Below are 16,704 nucleotides of genomic sequence, written 5' to 3' on the forward strand. Positions count from 1 at the left end.
TGCAAACTATTAAAAAATACAGGATTCTTTTTGTGGTATCTTATCAGTACCTTCCTGTAATCATCTGAACTAGCACCTTCATTTGTTTTTGTAAGCGATCTAATAAAATCCTTTAAAATATTGTCAATACTACACTTGTCGAGATACGCCCCACGGGCTCATACCCCGATTGCGATCTTCACCTGCCGCGTAGGTTCTATAGGTACTTTGATAAAGTAGCTTAAAAGTGGGTCACCATAAATAAAACTACCATGATCTTAATAATAACATCCAATTTTACTTTCTACTACGAGTATTTATTTTATAAGTCCCGCAAATTGCTAATGCGCGTGGCCGTCATTTTAGTCAGCAAGCAGTTTAGTAAATTTTTATTTCGGCTGACGTCAAAATGAAGGCATTTCAATGTTAATGAGACATGGTTCCAGCGGAATAGCAATTTGCGGGACTTATACATATTATTAACAAAGAAGAAACTTATTCACATTATTGCTTACAAGATTAGTTTCTCTTACGTGTGAATTCTCAACGTCATAATACAATCTCACTAATCCGGCACTCCAATAGTGTCGTACACGTCCAATAAGGCTCCAAAACAGATTATTAAAGAACCACATTAACTCATGTTTGTACATAATATATGTGTTTTAGCGTTTAAACTACCGTAAGTGATTTCCATTATAAATAATAATTACATGTGTTCTTGTAAATTAAATTATTTTTTACTTTTTAGTGTTTGTGGTTATTGAAATCAAATTTTTTTATTACAAGCAATGTATGAAAATAGATTTATCTCAAACCCTAGTCATAATACTTCCAAAACTAAGATTTGTCAGCAGTGTGAGTCTTCATGTGGCTCCTTAGAATACCTTTGGTTGAACATTTGTAGTCACAAAGTTCACAATCATATTGTTTCGCTCCCGTGTGAGTTCTCATGTGGAATTTAAGATTACTTGACGATGAACATTTAAAGTCACAGCGATTACACAAATGAAGTTCGTCACCAGTGTGAGTCCTCATGTGACGTTCTAGATAGCTGGCTCGTGAGAATTTACAGTCACAGTATTTACACGGATGAGGTTTCTCTCCTGTGTGAGTCATCATGTGGGCTTTAAGATTACCTGATGAAGCAGTACTAAAGTTGCACTGATTATGATTACACACATAGGGTTTTTCTCCCGTGTGAGTCCGCATGTGATTTTTGAGACGGTTCGCTCGAGAGCCTTTATAGTCACAATACTCACACTTATAAGGCCTCTCTCCAGTGTGAGTCATCATGTGGGTTTTGAGAGTACTCGACGTTGAACTTTTATAGTCACACATATTACATGGATAAGATTTTTCTTTACCATGTACTATTTTTATGTGTCGTTTTAGAGTAGTTAATATTGAACTTTTGTAGCCACAATAATTACATACATAAGGTTTTTCTCCGGTGTGAGTCCTTATGTGGAATTTCAAACTAGTTGACGATGAACTTTTATAGGAACAGTAATTACACAGATAATGTTTCCCGCCAGTGTGTGCTCTCATGACGTGTTGTGTTAGATCACTTACGGTTGTAAATTTTAAATTACAATGGATACATGATAGTAGCTCACCAGTGTGAGTTATCACGTGTCGTTTAAGAGTAAAATTTGTTGCACATTTATAGTCACAATATTTACATTGGTAAGCTTTTTCTCCTGTGTGAGTCCTTAGATGAATTTTTAATGCAGTTGATCTTAAACTTTTGTAGTCACAGAGATGACATGCATGAGGTTTTTGTCCAGTGTGAGTCTTCATGTGCTGTGTGAGAGCACCTTTACTTGAACTTTTAAAGTCACATTCATGACAGATATACGGTTTTTCTCCTGTGTGAGTCCTAACATGGTTTTGAAGCATACTTTCATATGCACATTTAAAGTCACAAAAATTACATGATTTCTCACGAGATTTTTTTACAGTGTGAGTCCTTTTATGAATTTTAAGACAACTTGGCGTTGAACATTTATAGTCACAGTGATCACAAAAATAATGTTTCTTACCAGGGTGAGCCATCATATAGTGTCGTTTTAGAGTAAAATTTTTTGAACACTTATATTCACAATATTTACAGAGGTAAGGCTTTTCCCCAGTGTGTGACCTTAGATGAACTTTTAGAGCACTTGATTTAGAACATTTGTAGTCACAGTAATTACATACAAAGGGTTTTTCTCCTGTGTGAGTCCTCATGTGCTGGATGAGATTATATTTACTTGAACATTTAATGTCACAATGATGACAGATGTAAGGTTTTTCTCCTGTGTGAGTCTTTACATGGGCTATAAGAGCACTTGATTTTGATGTTTTATAGTTGCACTGTTTACACGAGAAAGATTTCTTTCTGTGAGTCCTCACATGCTTCACTAGAGCGTCTCTATTTGCACATTTGAAGTTGCAAACTTTGCAAGAACGACCTTTGCTGTGTTCTGATTGTAAATGTTTTATTAAATGAATTTTCTTGTTAGTTGCGTATTTACAATGCTTACATTCAAGCACGTTTTTGCAATGGAAATCAGTAGTGTCTGTATGGGCAGACTTCTTCATTCTTGCTTGGGATGTGTGTTTGTTTGAGAACATAACTGTTTGTATGTCAACGGCTGGTCCGTCGGCGTCCAAACTTGCTTCAGCTGGTGACGTTTCACCCTGAAAACCAAAATATCTCTGAACAAAAAAGGACAAACTGACAACCAACCAAAATAATTTTTAAATACATATCAAAAATTGCGGAACCAGCAGGATTCGAACCTGCCCTGCGTCTCCTGGGATAGCGCCCAACGCTCTGACCGCTAAGCCACGGTTCCCTTGGTGCCAGTGACGAAATTTGTGATATGTATGTTCAGTTAGTACTGAAGTGACTGTTAATGCCATCTAGTAGCGACACTTTGCAGTTATCGAAACTACTACCTAAATATATAAAAGGAAAAGGTGACTGACTGACTGATCTATCAACACACAGCTCAAACTGACTGAAATTTGGCATGCAGATAGCTATTATGACGTAGACATCCGCTTAGAAAGGATTTTTGATAATTAAACCCTCAAGGGGGTAAAATAGGGGTTTGAAAGTGTAGTCCACACGGACGAAGTCGCTGGCGCAAGCTAGTAATATTAGAATAAAGTATAGATGTTTAACAAATTCCAAAAAATATCTGCTACAGGGAATCAACTGTGTAATCACCACTAATAAACCAAACAAGCCATACATACATAAGTGTCACAAAAAGCTGCTTCCATATCTTCTTCTGACTTAAGAGCTTCTTGTAATCCAGCAATTTCTATGCTTAAAGTAGTTTCAGTTTTAATTGGCATTACGTTGACAATTTGTTGGTCTAACTCTGCAGTGTCCAAGTATACACTAGCGCTGGATAACTCTTCTTTGGGTACAACATGTACACTGGTGCTGGATAAGTCTTCTTTGGATACAACATGTATAGTGCTGGATAACTCTTCTTTGGATACATGTACACTAGTGCTGGATAACTCTTCTTTGGATACAACATGTACACTAGTGCTGGATAACTCTTCTTTGAATACAACATGTACACTACTTCTGGATAACTCTTCTTTGGATACAACATGTACACTAGTGCTGGATAGCTTTTCTTTGCGTACACCGTTCTTGTGCGAACCACGAGCACAATGTTGCTTCTGTCCAGTGTGAGTCCTCACATGACGTTCTAGATAGCTGGGTCGTGAGAATTTACAGTCACAGTACTTACACTTATGAGGTTTCTCTCCTGTGTGAGTCATCATGTGAGCTTTAAGATTACTTGATAAAGCAGTACTAAAGTTGCACTGATTATGATTACACACATAGGGTTTTTCTCCCGTGTGAGTCCGCATGTGATTTTTGAGACGGTTAGCTCGAGAGCCTTTATAGTCACAATGCTCACACTTATAAGGCCTCTCTCCAGTGTGAGTCATCATGTGCGTTTTGAGAGTACTCGACGTTGAACTTTTATAGTCACACATATTACATGGATAAGATTTTTCTTTACCATGTACTATTTTTATGTGTCGTTTTACAGTACCTGCTGCTGAAGATTTGTAGTCACAGTGACTACATACATAAGGTTTTTCTCCTGTATGATGAGCCCTTATATGGGCTTTCAAATTATTTGACGATACAGTTTTAAAGTAACAATGATTACACAGATAAGGTTTCTCGCCAGTGTGTGCTCTCATGATGTGTTGTTTTAGCATACTCACAGTTGTAGTTTTAATGTTACAATAGGTACAGGAATGAAGTTTCTTTATCGCGTGAATCCTCATGTGGGCTTTAAGGCAACTTGGCGTTGAACATTTATAGTCACAGTGTTCACACAAGTAACGTTTCTCACCGGTGTGAATTATCATGTGTCGTTTTAGAGTGAAATTTTTTGAATATTTACAGTCGCAATATTTACACTGGTAAGGCTTTTCCCCAGTGTGTTTCCTTATATGAACTTTTAGAGAATTTGATCTTGAACATTTGTAGTCACAGTGATTACATAGATAAGGTTTTTCTCCCGTGTGAGTCTTCATGTGCTGTACGAGAGAACCTTTACTTGAACATTTAATGTTACAATGATGACATATATAAGATTTTTCTCCTGTGTGAGTCCTAAGATGGTTTTTAAGAATCTTTTCATTTGAACATTTATAGTCACAAAAAATACATGATTTTTTTACAGTGTGAGTCCTCATGTGCTGGATGAGATTATATTTCCTTGAACATTTAATGTCACAATGATGACAGATATAAGGTTTCTTTTCTATGTGAGTCCTAACATGGTTTTTAAAAGTACTTTCGAATGAAGTTTTATAGTCACACTGTTGACACGAGAAAGATATCTTTCTGTGAGTCCTCACATGCTTCACTAGAGTGTCTCTATTTGCACATTTGAAGTTGCAAACTTTGCAAGAACGATCTGTGCTGTGTTCTGATTGTAAATGTTTTATTAAATGAATCTTCTTGTTAGTTGTGTATCTACAATGGCTACATTCAAACACGTTTATGCAATGCAAATCTATTTCAGTGGTGTCTGTATGGCCAGAATTCTTTCCTCTTGCTTGTGATGTGTGTTTGTTTGAGGATGTAACTGTTTGTTCATCAACGACTGGTCGGCTGGTGTCCAAACTTGCTTGAGATTTTCCCTGTAAAGCAAAATATCTGTGCATAAAATGATATATATAAAAGGAAAACGTGACTGACTGACTGACAGACTGACTAATCTATCAATGCACAGTTCAAACTACTGGTCCACCAACTTTACTTAACAACAGCTTTATCATCTACATCAAATACAATAATAAAAATACAAAGTTCTTAGATAAAATGCCAAGCTAATTAGCCTCAATTCCGAAAGGTCGGAGGTTCAAACCCCACCCATGCACTATTGTTGTACCTACTCCTAGCACAAGCTTTAAGCTTAGTTGGAGGGGAAAGAGGAATATTGGTCATAATTAACATGGCCGGTACTCTTTAAAAAGAAGAAATTAGGAAAATAAAATAAAATTATAGGTAAACACCGCACGCGAATAAAAAGTGTCAAGTAACTAAAAATTAATTATAAAAAAACAATACTTACATACCTAAATTCTAAACTTAATATACAAGCAACAAAACGACTTGACAAATGAATGAAGGGATTGTTAGAGATAACCTACATGGAATATTTCATTCAAGAGCTGTTGTACATTGACATGACTGTCAGTTTATAATTTCATAATAATATACTAGATGATGTCTGCAAACTTCATCTGCATGGATTTGTTTTTAAAGGGAAAGTCTGAATTTCTGGCAAAAAGTAGCCTATATCTGTCTGTGAAATGATCCAAGCCTGAGAGATGGATTAAGCGGATGGGCCGTGAAAAGCTAGCAGCTAGACAGACAGACACACTTTCGCATTTATAATATTAAGTATGGATATGGATAGATGTTTATTGTTTAGGCAAATTCGAAAATTGCTGCTGCAGGGAATCAATTATGTAGTTATCACTAAGGGTAAGATCTATGGAGCACACTCTGACTTAGCTTAGAGTTAAAATGAGACGGAGCTATATCTCTCACATAAATCTGTCTCGTTTTAACTCAATCTTAAGTCTGAGCAAAGTCAAAGTGCGCTCTATAGATCTCAGCCTAAGAAAACAAACATGCTATACATACATCTGTGTCACAAACAGTAATTGTTTCCATAACTTCAGATTTAAGTAATTCAGCAATTTCTTTGCTCAAAATAGTTTCAGAATTAAGTGTCATTATGTTGACAATTTGTTGGTCTAACTCTGTAGAGTTCAACTGTACACTAGTGCTGGCTAACTCTTCTTTGGGTACACCATTCTTGTATATCTCTAAGGCATCTAACATTTCCTCCTTAAGTTCTAGGGGGTAATCACAATCGGCAGAGTCACTGGCTTGTTCCATCTTGGTGTTTTGTTCAACTTATTAAACTAATCACTAGTTGTATCCTTGTGGTATTTCTGTAATAAGCCAATATGTCTTATACAATTCTAATAAATAATGAATTATGTAAAATAATTATGTATGCATTGTAGTGGTATTGTTTAACCAACCTGAAAAAAAATTTCAATGTGAACAAAATACTTTTAGATAAAAAACCATTGTTTCGTGAGCATGAACTTGTTCTTCCTGTCTTCATCCCACACTATATCATGTGGGGTCGGCACATGTCTTCTTCCACTCGCTTCTGTCATCCGTCAACGCATTATCCACCCCTTTTACACGCATATCCTCTTTCACGCATTCCATCCACCTTTTCTTCATTTCCTTCCACATGCATATTTTGTTTGTACTCATTTAGATGTACCTAACTGCTTTAATATTATGTACCTACTTACCTCTATAGTCTCCTTTAACCGGTAGGTAATTCCGCATAGCAAACGCTGTATCGTCGTTGATAACGTTGATTGACTGACGGCATACGCTTCAATATCTCACTATCATATTATTATTCTCCGCCATTTACTGCATTTAGATTTAAAGCACATAAAACGTAGTGATTATATACTCTTTGGCACAGAATATATAATAAATAGGTTATTAGGCAATTTACAGCATTTAGGCACACACACAGACCAATAACATATAGGATACACTTATCATAGATAATACACTATACCTCTAGTATATAGTAGATAATCTATGCCTAACACATATAATAAATGGGTTACCTACATAGAGTAAAGTAACCTATTTGTTTATTACACCGACCAGAAATAAAAGGTTTATTACGCAGTTTTTTAGATTTAAATCCTTTTTAAACAAATTCTTTAATTTATATTTTTTTTCAACCGGCATTTTACGGCTCTGGCTTCTAGCATTTTTGGGCCTCACAAAGACAAGTTTTTTTTCAACCGGCTTTCCGGCTCTGGGTTCTCAAGACAAGAGGAAAAGTTATGGACTCTGAGGTCGTGGGAAAGTAAAACCACAGAAGTATGATCAAATTCAAATTAGTGTAGGGCCATAAAATATACTATTAATTCAGTTTTCAATGACACTTTTGAATTTATATACCGGTTTTTAAAATGAATAACATTCCTTAGTGTAAGCCGCTACCTACAAAGTGAGTCATTGGTACTAAAATAAAACAAGTTATAATATAGGTATTAGTTGGTAAAAGCAATTATTTACGCAAACATTCTGTAATGAAACCCATACCTAGTTGTTAGGGTTGCGCATCGCTATCTACAAGAATAATATAACAATATTATTATGATTAAAAATCCTGCCATAAAGCAAAATAAGTGAACAAGATATTATTATATAGGTTAACTACCTATATAATAATATCTTACAACAAGATATTATTATATAGGTAGTTAATATTATTTTCTTGGAAGGGCATGAACAGCGCAATCTATGAGGGTTTTAAAGAACGGGCCTTAAGTTCCCCGTAACCGGTCAAACATGTTTGTTAAATTATTTGATCGTCTGCGGTCGTGTTTGATGCGTTTGTCAAACAAACTACGTGTTTGGCAATAATTTGATTGATGGCGTGTCGACATGTTTGACCGTTTACACTTTACACTTTAGACATTTTCACAATAATATTATTTTGTTGATGTCTTAAATAATCATATAGTTACTGGTAGGAAAGATAAAAGTATCTTTGGGAGAAATAAGGTTAAAAGCCGAAAAGATTTTTAGTAGGTAACTAGTTAGGTACCTAGGTACACTTTACATAATATTTTCCGTTGAAATCATTTTAAATGATCTAACTATATTAACTAAATTATTAATCAGTTAAAAATCGTACAATGCCTTTTGTTGAAATTGAGTACCTAGGTACACTTTACATAATATTTTCCGTTGAAATCATTTTAAATGATCTAACTATATTAACTATATTATTAATCAGTTAAAAATCGTACAATGCCTTTTGTTGAAATTGAAGCTATTTTATGCATAACTTTATGACGTTAACATTCTATATTATATACTAAGTACCTATAGCCTATAGTGCGTTTTTAGTTTAAGTAGGTACAGTACGCTGCCGAAAGTTTTGTACATCGACCTTTAGAAGGAAATAGCAAATTTGTAAAGCACTGTCTCTGTCGTTGAGACCGACAAAACGTCATATAGGTATAAGTGACAGAGACAACGCTCTACAAGCCAAAATGTCATTTTAAAGGCCGATGTAGGTACATGTCGCGTTACGCGTACTGTACTAGTATTTTTAGGGTTCCGTACCTCAAAAGGAAAAACGGAACCCTTATAGGATCACTTTGTTGTCTGTCTGTGTTTCTTAAAAGAAGATTGGTGAAAATTGTAGTATGTACCTACCTAATTTTCAATAATACGTTTTTAAACACGTATTTACACGTTGTCAGAAGCGTGGAAGAAATGTAAAAGATGAGTACACAATACATTATTCATGCAAAGAGCAAACTGATTAAATAAACTGACTCAAGGTGACACTATTCAAATAAATGTTGATTTCTATTGCATGCTTATTTTACGAGTACAGTTACAGAGTATTTCAGTTTGTGCGATGAATGGTAGATGGAAACCAAGGTGAGGCACGGGTTTTATTTATTTTTCAAATGAAAATTTTATTAATTGAACACATTTAATATAAAATAACTAATATTGGATGATAATGATTTTAAAGATTTATTTAAAATAAACTATACAATAATTTAGAACCGTTGAAGTTATACACTATTTTTAAACTGTAATTTGTTGTTTGTACCCGCTCTATAATCTATTGCCATCTATCATGTCATCACAGGACTGTCACCGAGGGCCCGTACAAAAAATATAGGCGGTTTTTACCTGCCATGCACAAAATCAAGATTTACAGGTAATTATTATGCATTCCTAATTAAATTCCAGACATTTTTAGTATAAAAACATCACGTTACGACATTTATATACCAAAATGCACCATCATTCTAACCTAACTTTTCCGTTTTCTTTTGTCAGTGAGCATGATAAATACCACGTATTTTTAAGTTTATTCAATAATTAATGCTATAAAAGTAATTATTGTAATGTTGTCTATCAACTTTCATACGATTACTAGATATCTGACAGGAGTAATTGATCTTTTTTGTGGTAATTAAATGGTTATAATTTATACAAATCTTAAGTCACAATATAATGAGATTTACCTACATACTAAAATCCATCTTATTTGATATAAGGAAAATAATTCTTACTTACGCATTATGTCAAAGTGTGACTATGATAATATATTATATAATTATAAGTATAGATTATAGTGTTACTCAATATTAATACTCAATACCTGTTGTTGGTTGGCTACACCCACTATTTACCCTACTTTAGCTTTAACCCGAGACTTCGTCTGCGTATCTTACACTACTACTAGAGGCCTACATGTTAAGCTAATTTATTTATTTTACTACTACTTTTACTCTAGGAAAATCAAAGTTCCCACGGGATTTTAAAAAAGCTTAAATCTTAATATGTATATTGTCAATATATGTATATACTAGAGGTTGCCCGCGACTTGGTACGCGTGGATTTAGTTTTTTTAAGTCCCATGGGAACTCTTTGATAAAAAGTTGCCTATGGTAATTTCCGGGTAGGAAGCTACCTCTGTGCCAGATTTCATAATAATCGGTTAAACGGCTGGTCTTTTAAGAATCCAGTGGCAACTCTTTGATTTTTCAGGATAAAAAGTAGCCTATGTCCGTCCCCGGGATGTACCATCCTATCCCATGTCTCTGTACCAAATTTCATCAAATTCGGTTTTACTGTTGGGCAGTGAAAAGCTAGCAGACAGACAGACACAGTTTCGCATTTATAATATTAGTATAGACTATAGATAGTATGGATATTGCAGCATATAATATGTAAACTATTGTATACTATGTTTCTGTTTTCCTAGTGTTTTTTTTTTGTATGTCCGCTTTTTGTCCCCCGACATGATGATCGGAGACCTTTTATAGCTGACATGGCTTACTTTCTTTTTTTTTTTTTTTGCCTTGCTCTGTTGGACGAGAATGAACAGCTACGTTTTTTTTTTTCCTAGTGTTTGCTAGCTTCATATGTTTAGGTTGCACCCTACACAATTTTTTTCCTTCTTGTTTTTATTTTTAAGTATGTGCTGTGTTATCCATACTAATATTATAAAGACGTAAAGTTCGTAAGTTTGTTTGTAGGGGGTAATCTCTAAAACTACTGAACCGATTTTGAAAATTCTTTCAATTATAAATTGGAGATCCCTACGAAAATTGTGATAAGCCACACGTGGGAAGCCGAGGTGGGTTGCTAGTGTTGCAATAAAGCTTCATATCTACTACTACTAATCTATCAATTAACTATTTATATATCAACTATCATATTTGAATGATTATTTTTATCAGTGTGATATTTATGGTTCAATGAACTCTGTATTTTCATAATCATAAAAGTCAAAAGTCAAATGATTTATTCAAAATAGGTAATTAATAACTCTTTTTGATGGTCAGATGTTGGATTTGTAAGATATAGTGGTGATAATTATTACGCAAACTTAAAACTAAAGCTACGAGGGTTCCAAACGCGCCCAGGTCTGAGAAGAGCCCACAACAAACTCATAATCATGATCAACCCGTCACCAGCTCACTACGGAACACGGGTCTCCTGAATGACAAGGGGTTTTGGCCATAGTCTACGACACTGGCCAAGTGCTGATTGGCAGACTATACACACCTTTGAGAACATTATAAAGAACTCTTAGGTATGCAGGCTTCCTCACGATGTTTTCCTGATGTAGGGATTAGTAGAGGAATATTTATTTTTTAAAGTGGTTTTTTTTCTATCATTTCAGATCTTGAAATGCGGTGATAGTCTTCTTCAGATCAATACAGGCTTAATTCAAAAAAATTCGAAAATCAACCTCTTCCAGGAATTTTCTAAAATTGCACAAATTTGGATATCACCGTACGGGCAACCATCCATTATAACAAAATTAAACATCAAAAAGCGTCACACATTTATATTTTGATTTGTGACGTTATTTACCTACATCACATGAAGAATGTCGTAAAGTGACTGTTATTCTCTTAAATCGAGATAGGTCTTTTTATTGATAAGATTTTTAAAAATCAGTGTACATAAATATAATTATTATTTTATTGTTTTGTACACACAATTTTTTGAACAAAATGTCCGATTCAAAGGACGTGGATAATCGAGAAATCGAGGAATTATGTAAAAGTGTCTCTGAACTGACTGTATTGTCATTCAGAAAACTAGATGACATAAAACGACTGGCTAACCATTTCCACTACGTCATGAACCATCCTATTACACAGCAGAACAAGGTCGTATTACGCTATTTGAAGAACTTGGATGACACACACCGAAAGATTTTTTTGACGAAACGTGAAGGAGTCGAAGTTGAGTTCATTTTTACTACTGAGAAAAAGTCTAGCCTGCAAAGGCAGCGCTTTAACAGTCTTCCAGTCAGCGAAGTGCCTGAATTACTCAAAACTGAGTTCTTTATTTCCGAAAATGCTAAACAAGTCCATATATGTACTGATTGTGATATTGAAATTGAGTTGAACGATGAGGAGCCATTGATGGAGTCCTTGCAGAAACATTTTAGTTTAGACGTGCATTTACCCAAGTTGAAAAGAGAGAGTATTGATGTGGCTGAGCCTGTGCTTCTTCCTAAGATGTCCAGACGTCTGTCCGCCATGGGAGGGGGGGAAAATGCTGGGCAGAGTATCGAACAAATCATACAACTTGTCAAACCTATGGAGAAGCTTGATAAAATGTTCATAGGAAAGCTCGAGACGTGTCTAATAAGACACCTGCCAGATAATTCTGAAGGAAGTATTGATGCTGCTATCCGTTTCTACCAGCAATTGTATGATAAGCTATGCAAAGAGATTGCTGTCATAGATTTCTCTCCATTAACAAGTTCTGTAGCACCAATAATTATGAGTATAAAAGACAATGTTAACCAAAACTTTTCCGTTGACACCAACAAGAATTTTGAAAACGACGAAAACGAGCAAACCCCCGAAAGACCGGTTAAAAATCAAATGAAGAAATATAGATATTACGGACCAATCGAGAACCTAATCATTAAATTACTGATGAATCACAAACTATTAACTTTAGTTGACGATCGTACAGGAAAACTTGCATTTTTCTGTATGGCCTGCGAATATTATACTTTAAGATTCCGTTATGACAGTGTTCTGAACCATGTGTTTAGTGAAACACACATACACAACCTCTCTTGTATTTTGCAATCGGATAAACACATTCCCTTTACAAAGGAAGATTCTCCCATCGAAAAAATAAAGGATATAAACTTTAAGTTTTTACTTAATCATGGTATCACTGATACTAATGGATTGAACTGTGGATTGTGTAAAAGTTATATCGAGTCACATGACAGTATAGTGATGCATATACTCGATGAAAATCATTTGGGACGGCTATCAGATAAATTGTATCGTAAAATAAAGGCCAATAATCCAGATGGACCAGTGCCAGATGAATGGGGCCCCAAAAATTTGGATTGGGCGAAATTTTTAGCGAGCGTTGGCAAACCTTTGAACAATCGCGATCATGTTGTCATCGAAAACTTTATTCGACCTTCCAGCAAGATCGCGAACTATTGCTCGTGCTGCGACATGACTTTGAAAGGTCCTAGACAGGTCCTCTTCAACCATATTCGTCAGAAAAAGCATTTGCGCAACGCGGCACCTCACAAACTTTCTTTGCTCTACAAAAATTTGTGCCGCCCAGCGGAGTACTTTGCTAGTTTCGGGAATTTCTACGTTTGTTCCATTTGCCCTGAATACATTGCTTTGCCGTCATTCGCGGCGATTGTCGACCATTTCGACAGTCCAAAACACATCGAAACCATTTCCAAACTAATCTGTACAGCGTTATACCCGGATTGCGATGAAAAAATTCTAGCATCGCACAAAATTTCTGCAACCGACGGAATTAAATGCGATTTGTGCGAGGAGAGTTTCCCAGAAATTTCTGACGCTGTGAAGCATGTCTTGAACGATATAAATCATCAGAATTTGATAGTGGAAACCAAAACGAAAGCGAACAAAGGCGATGTGATCGCTGTTTATATGAAAGGCAACTACGTTTTACATAAAGACGGCGTTATATTTAACTGTGTTCCTTGTAAAAGTGTCTTTAATTCTATTCGAGCGTTATTGGCCCATTTGGTGTATGCTGAGCATTTTGAGCAGAAGCCATCCGCGGAAAGCGTTTTTCGATTTTATTTGGAGTTGAAACACAATGTGAATATGTTGGCAAGGAACAAGTATGATTATTATGAGTTTGGGAAGCTGAAATGTGGGGTTTGTGAGGGGGATTTGGAGGAGGGAGAGAATGCCAAACGGCATGTGGTGTCAGCGCGTCATAGGGAGAACATGGGGGCCAGTTATGTTAATGTTAGTTTGGATGCTTCTGCTATTGAATGAGGTGAGATATTCGTCGAATCTGATGTATCTTTTTTTTTCTAACATTTTTTTTTCTGTAAAAAAAAACCGACCAAGTGCGAGTCAGGCTCGCGCAATGAGGGTTCCGTACTACAGTCGTATTTTTTCGACATTTTGCAGGATAATTCAAAAACATACATGATACATAAAAATAAATAAAAATCTGTTTTAGAATGCACAGGTGAAGACCTTTCATATGATACCCCACTTGATATAGTTATCTTACTTAGAAAATTGAAAATACTAATTATTAGTTCATGACCACAATTTAATTTTTTTTGTGTGATCTAACCCTAAATTCACGGTTTTCAGATTTTTCCCCAAATGTCAGCTATAAGATCTACCTGCCTGCCAAATTTCATGATTCTAGGTCAACGGGAAGTACCCTGTAAGTTTCTTGACAGACCGACAGAAAGACAGACAACAAAGTGATCCTATAAGGGTTCCGTTTTTCCTTTTGAGGTACGGAACCCTAAAAACTGGTTAAGTCCGAGTCTGACTCGCACACGAAGGGTACCGTACCATTGCACTTATGTGCAACACTGCAAGTTAAATACGGACAGCGCCATCTAATATTAATCTATTTACTATTTCACGGTTTTCAGATTTTTCCCTACTTAGAAATGCTATAATAAGGCATGTAGCCTTTCATGATTCTAGGTCAACTTAGAATTGGGTTATTCCCGTTGAGTCACCGTGTGTAACACTGTTACTCAACGGGAATTTTTAAAAATAGTTGTCCCGTTGAGTCACACTGTTACACAATCATGAAATTCAATTCAAAAAATGGATTGGTTTTCTTTCTTGCCAGTATTAATGGTGTATTTTTCTTTGTTTCCAGTTATGAATGCTAGTTGGGCCTGCGTGCTACTAAGAATTTCCATATAACTGTAGTGTTGGACGACAGTACTGTTTTACAAAATATTACTAAAGTTTTATTAAAATGAATTAATTTTTTTAATTTTATACTTGTTTTATTTTTACTTATCTCTTATATCTAGATTACTATACTATATCCATAAATAAGTTAGTACCGCTCTCTGTTGCGTACCTAATCCCATACAAATGACTGTGACAAAATCAAAAAAACATTCGAACTCAATTTTGAAATTAATAACCCCTTTTCAAATTTCCTCTTTTTGAGAAAATTTCGAAAAGGGTTATCGTCGATTCAACCGGGGACCCGAGAGCTGGCAGCTACCTTGGTCAAAGAATTAGTTTGGCCATCCAAAGGGGTAATGCTGCCAGCATCTTGGGTACAATACAATGCCTCGCTGCAGTGGTCTCGATGAGGTTTTAGATTTAATTTAATTTATTTTGGTTGTTTTATTTTACTTTTAATTTAGATTTATAGAATTGTCCATTATATTTCAAAATGTTTTAAAAAAACACTCCTAATTCAATTCAAAAATAGTTGCGTTTGTGAACGCCCACTGAGGTTTTTGTCTCTGTCATTTGTATGGAATTACGGAACAGAGAGCGCTATACTAACTTCTTTCCGTGTTTTTAAAATTCCCGTGGCAACTCTTAGATTTTCCGGGACAGAAAGTAGGTAGCCTACCTTTCTCTGTGATGCAAGCTACCTCTGTACCAATTTTCGTCAAAAAACGGTTTAAACAGAAATTCGAAAAAATCCGGCCTTATCCTTGTCCTTCGATCTATCAACGTACAGCTCAAACTACTGGATGAATCGGGCTGAAATTTGGCATGCAGATAGCTATTATGTCCGACATCCGCTAAGAAAGGATTTTTCAAAATTTAACCCGTAAAGGGGTAAAAATGGGATTTGAAATTTGTCGGACGAAGTCGCGGGCATAAGCTAGTTATATAATATAAGAGGTAAAGTTTGTTTGACACTAATAATCCTCATAAAAAATTATCTACATGATCAAATCAGAAATGAGGTGATTTGAGAACTGACAGTTCAACAGGTTGCGAAGCTGAAGTGGCAATGGGCAGGGCATATTGTTCGAAACAACGATAGGTGTTAGGGTCCCAAGGTGCTGGGATGGCGACCTCGCACCGGAAAGCGCAGCGTTGGCAGGCCTCCCTCTAGGCTAGGTGGACAGATGACATCATACGTTTCTGCGGGAGCCGATGGATGGCGGCGGCGTAAGACCGTAGCGTGTGGTAACTCCCTCAACAGTCGGGTTATTCCCGTTGAGTCGCACCCCCGTGAGTAACAGTGTGAAAAATTTCATTTTCGCCATCTTGGATTTGAAAATAAAATGTAATTATCAAATTCAGCACCCCGGAAAAGTGCATATTCAGGCAACACTTGTTCCACACGCAATGTGTAGGCACCTAGGTGTGGCTCAGCGGGAAAAATTCCCGTTGAGTCACACTAATACTCAGGGGGTGTGACTCAACCGCAACGGGAATAACCCCAAGAGTCCAGCTGTGCTGTGGTGTGGATGTCTATTCGTTGATGATGATGATAATATAGTAGTGAACTCTCTGTTTTGTAACATTGCTATTTTAAAAAACTAGGCAACCTATATTGTTTTTAGACTGCCGATCTCCGAGACTCTGAACTAGGGATATATAATTTCGGATCCGGATACGGATATGGATATTGGTAAAACATATCGGTTTCGGTTACGGTTATGGATATTAAATTATTTCGGATTATCCGATAGTTTCGGTTACGGATTTTTTTTTAAGGAACTGTAAAATTAAATACAAACAAGATTAATTTCGACTTTAATTGTACCTTGTAGGTTTCGCAATCTGTCATACTTACAAGTA

The 16,704-nt window shown here is 35.8% G+C and overlaps 2 protein-coding genes across 4 annotated transcripts; one reads left to right on the top strand and one right to left on the bottom strand.

The window, feature by feature from the left end:
- Window positions 1-254: 254 nt before the first annotated feature.
- LOC117995122 (zinc finger protein 845-like) lies at window positions 255-7,073 on the bottom strand. Of its 2 annotated transcripts, none has more exons than XM_069508346.1 (4): window positions 6,862-7,073; window positions 6,170-6,483; window positions 3,229-5,157; window positions 255-2,664 (listed from the first exon to the last, which is right to left on the bottom strand). In XM_069508346.1, exons 2-4 carry the CDS (start codon window positions 6,425-6,427, stop codon window positions 820-822), a joined length of 4,032 nt encoding a protein of 1,343 aa, XP_069364447.1. In that variant the 5' UTR covers window positions 6,428-6,483; window positions 6,862-7,073; the 3' UTR covers window positions 255-819. The 2 variants fall into 2 exon arrangements, with proteins under 2 accessions (XP_069364447.1, XP_069364448.1); XM_069508347.1 differs by having other exon boundaries at window positions 6,170-6,576.
- A 2,125-nt stretch (window positions 7,074-9,198) lies between these two features.
- On the top strand, window positions 9,199-14,922 carry LOC117995090 (uncharacterized). Of its 2 annotated transcripts, XM_034983089.2 has the most exons (3): window positions 9,199-9,326; window positions 11,304-13,939; window positions 14,798-14,922. In XM_034983089.2, the coding sequence occupies exon 2, from the start codon at window positions 11,641-11,643 to the stop codon at window positions 13,936-13,938; it is 2,298 nt and encodes a 765-aa protein (XP_034838980.1). In that variant the 5' UTR covers window positions 9,199-9,326; window positions 11,304-11,640; the 3' UTR covers window position 13,939; window positions 14,798-14,922. The 2 variants fall into 2 exon arrangements, with proteins under 2 accessions (XP_034838980.1, XP_069364478.1); XM_069508377.1 differs by lacking the exon at window positions 9,199-9,326 and having other exon boundaries at window positions 11,286-13,939.
- Window positions 14,923-16,704: the final 1,782 nt, after the last annotated feature.

Source organism: Maniola hyperantus, chromosome 28 (assembly GCF_902806685.2).
Source record: "Maniola hyperantus chromosome 28, iAphHyp1.2, whole genome shotgun sequence".
In the NCBI taxonomy this organism is placed as follows: Eukaryota; Metazoa; Arthropoda; class Insecta; order Lepidoptera; family Nymphalidae; genus Maniola; species Maniola hyperantus.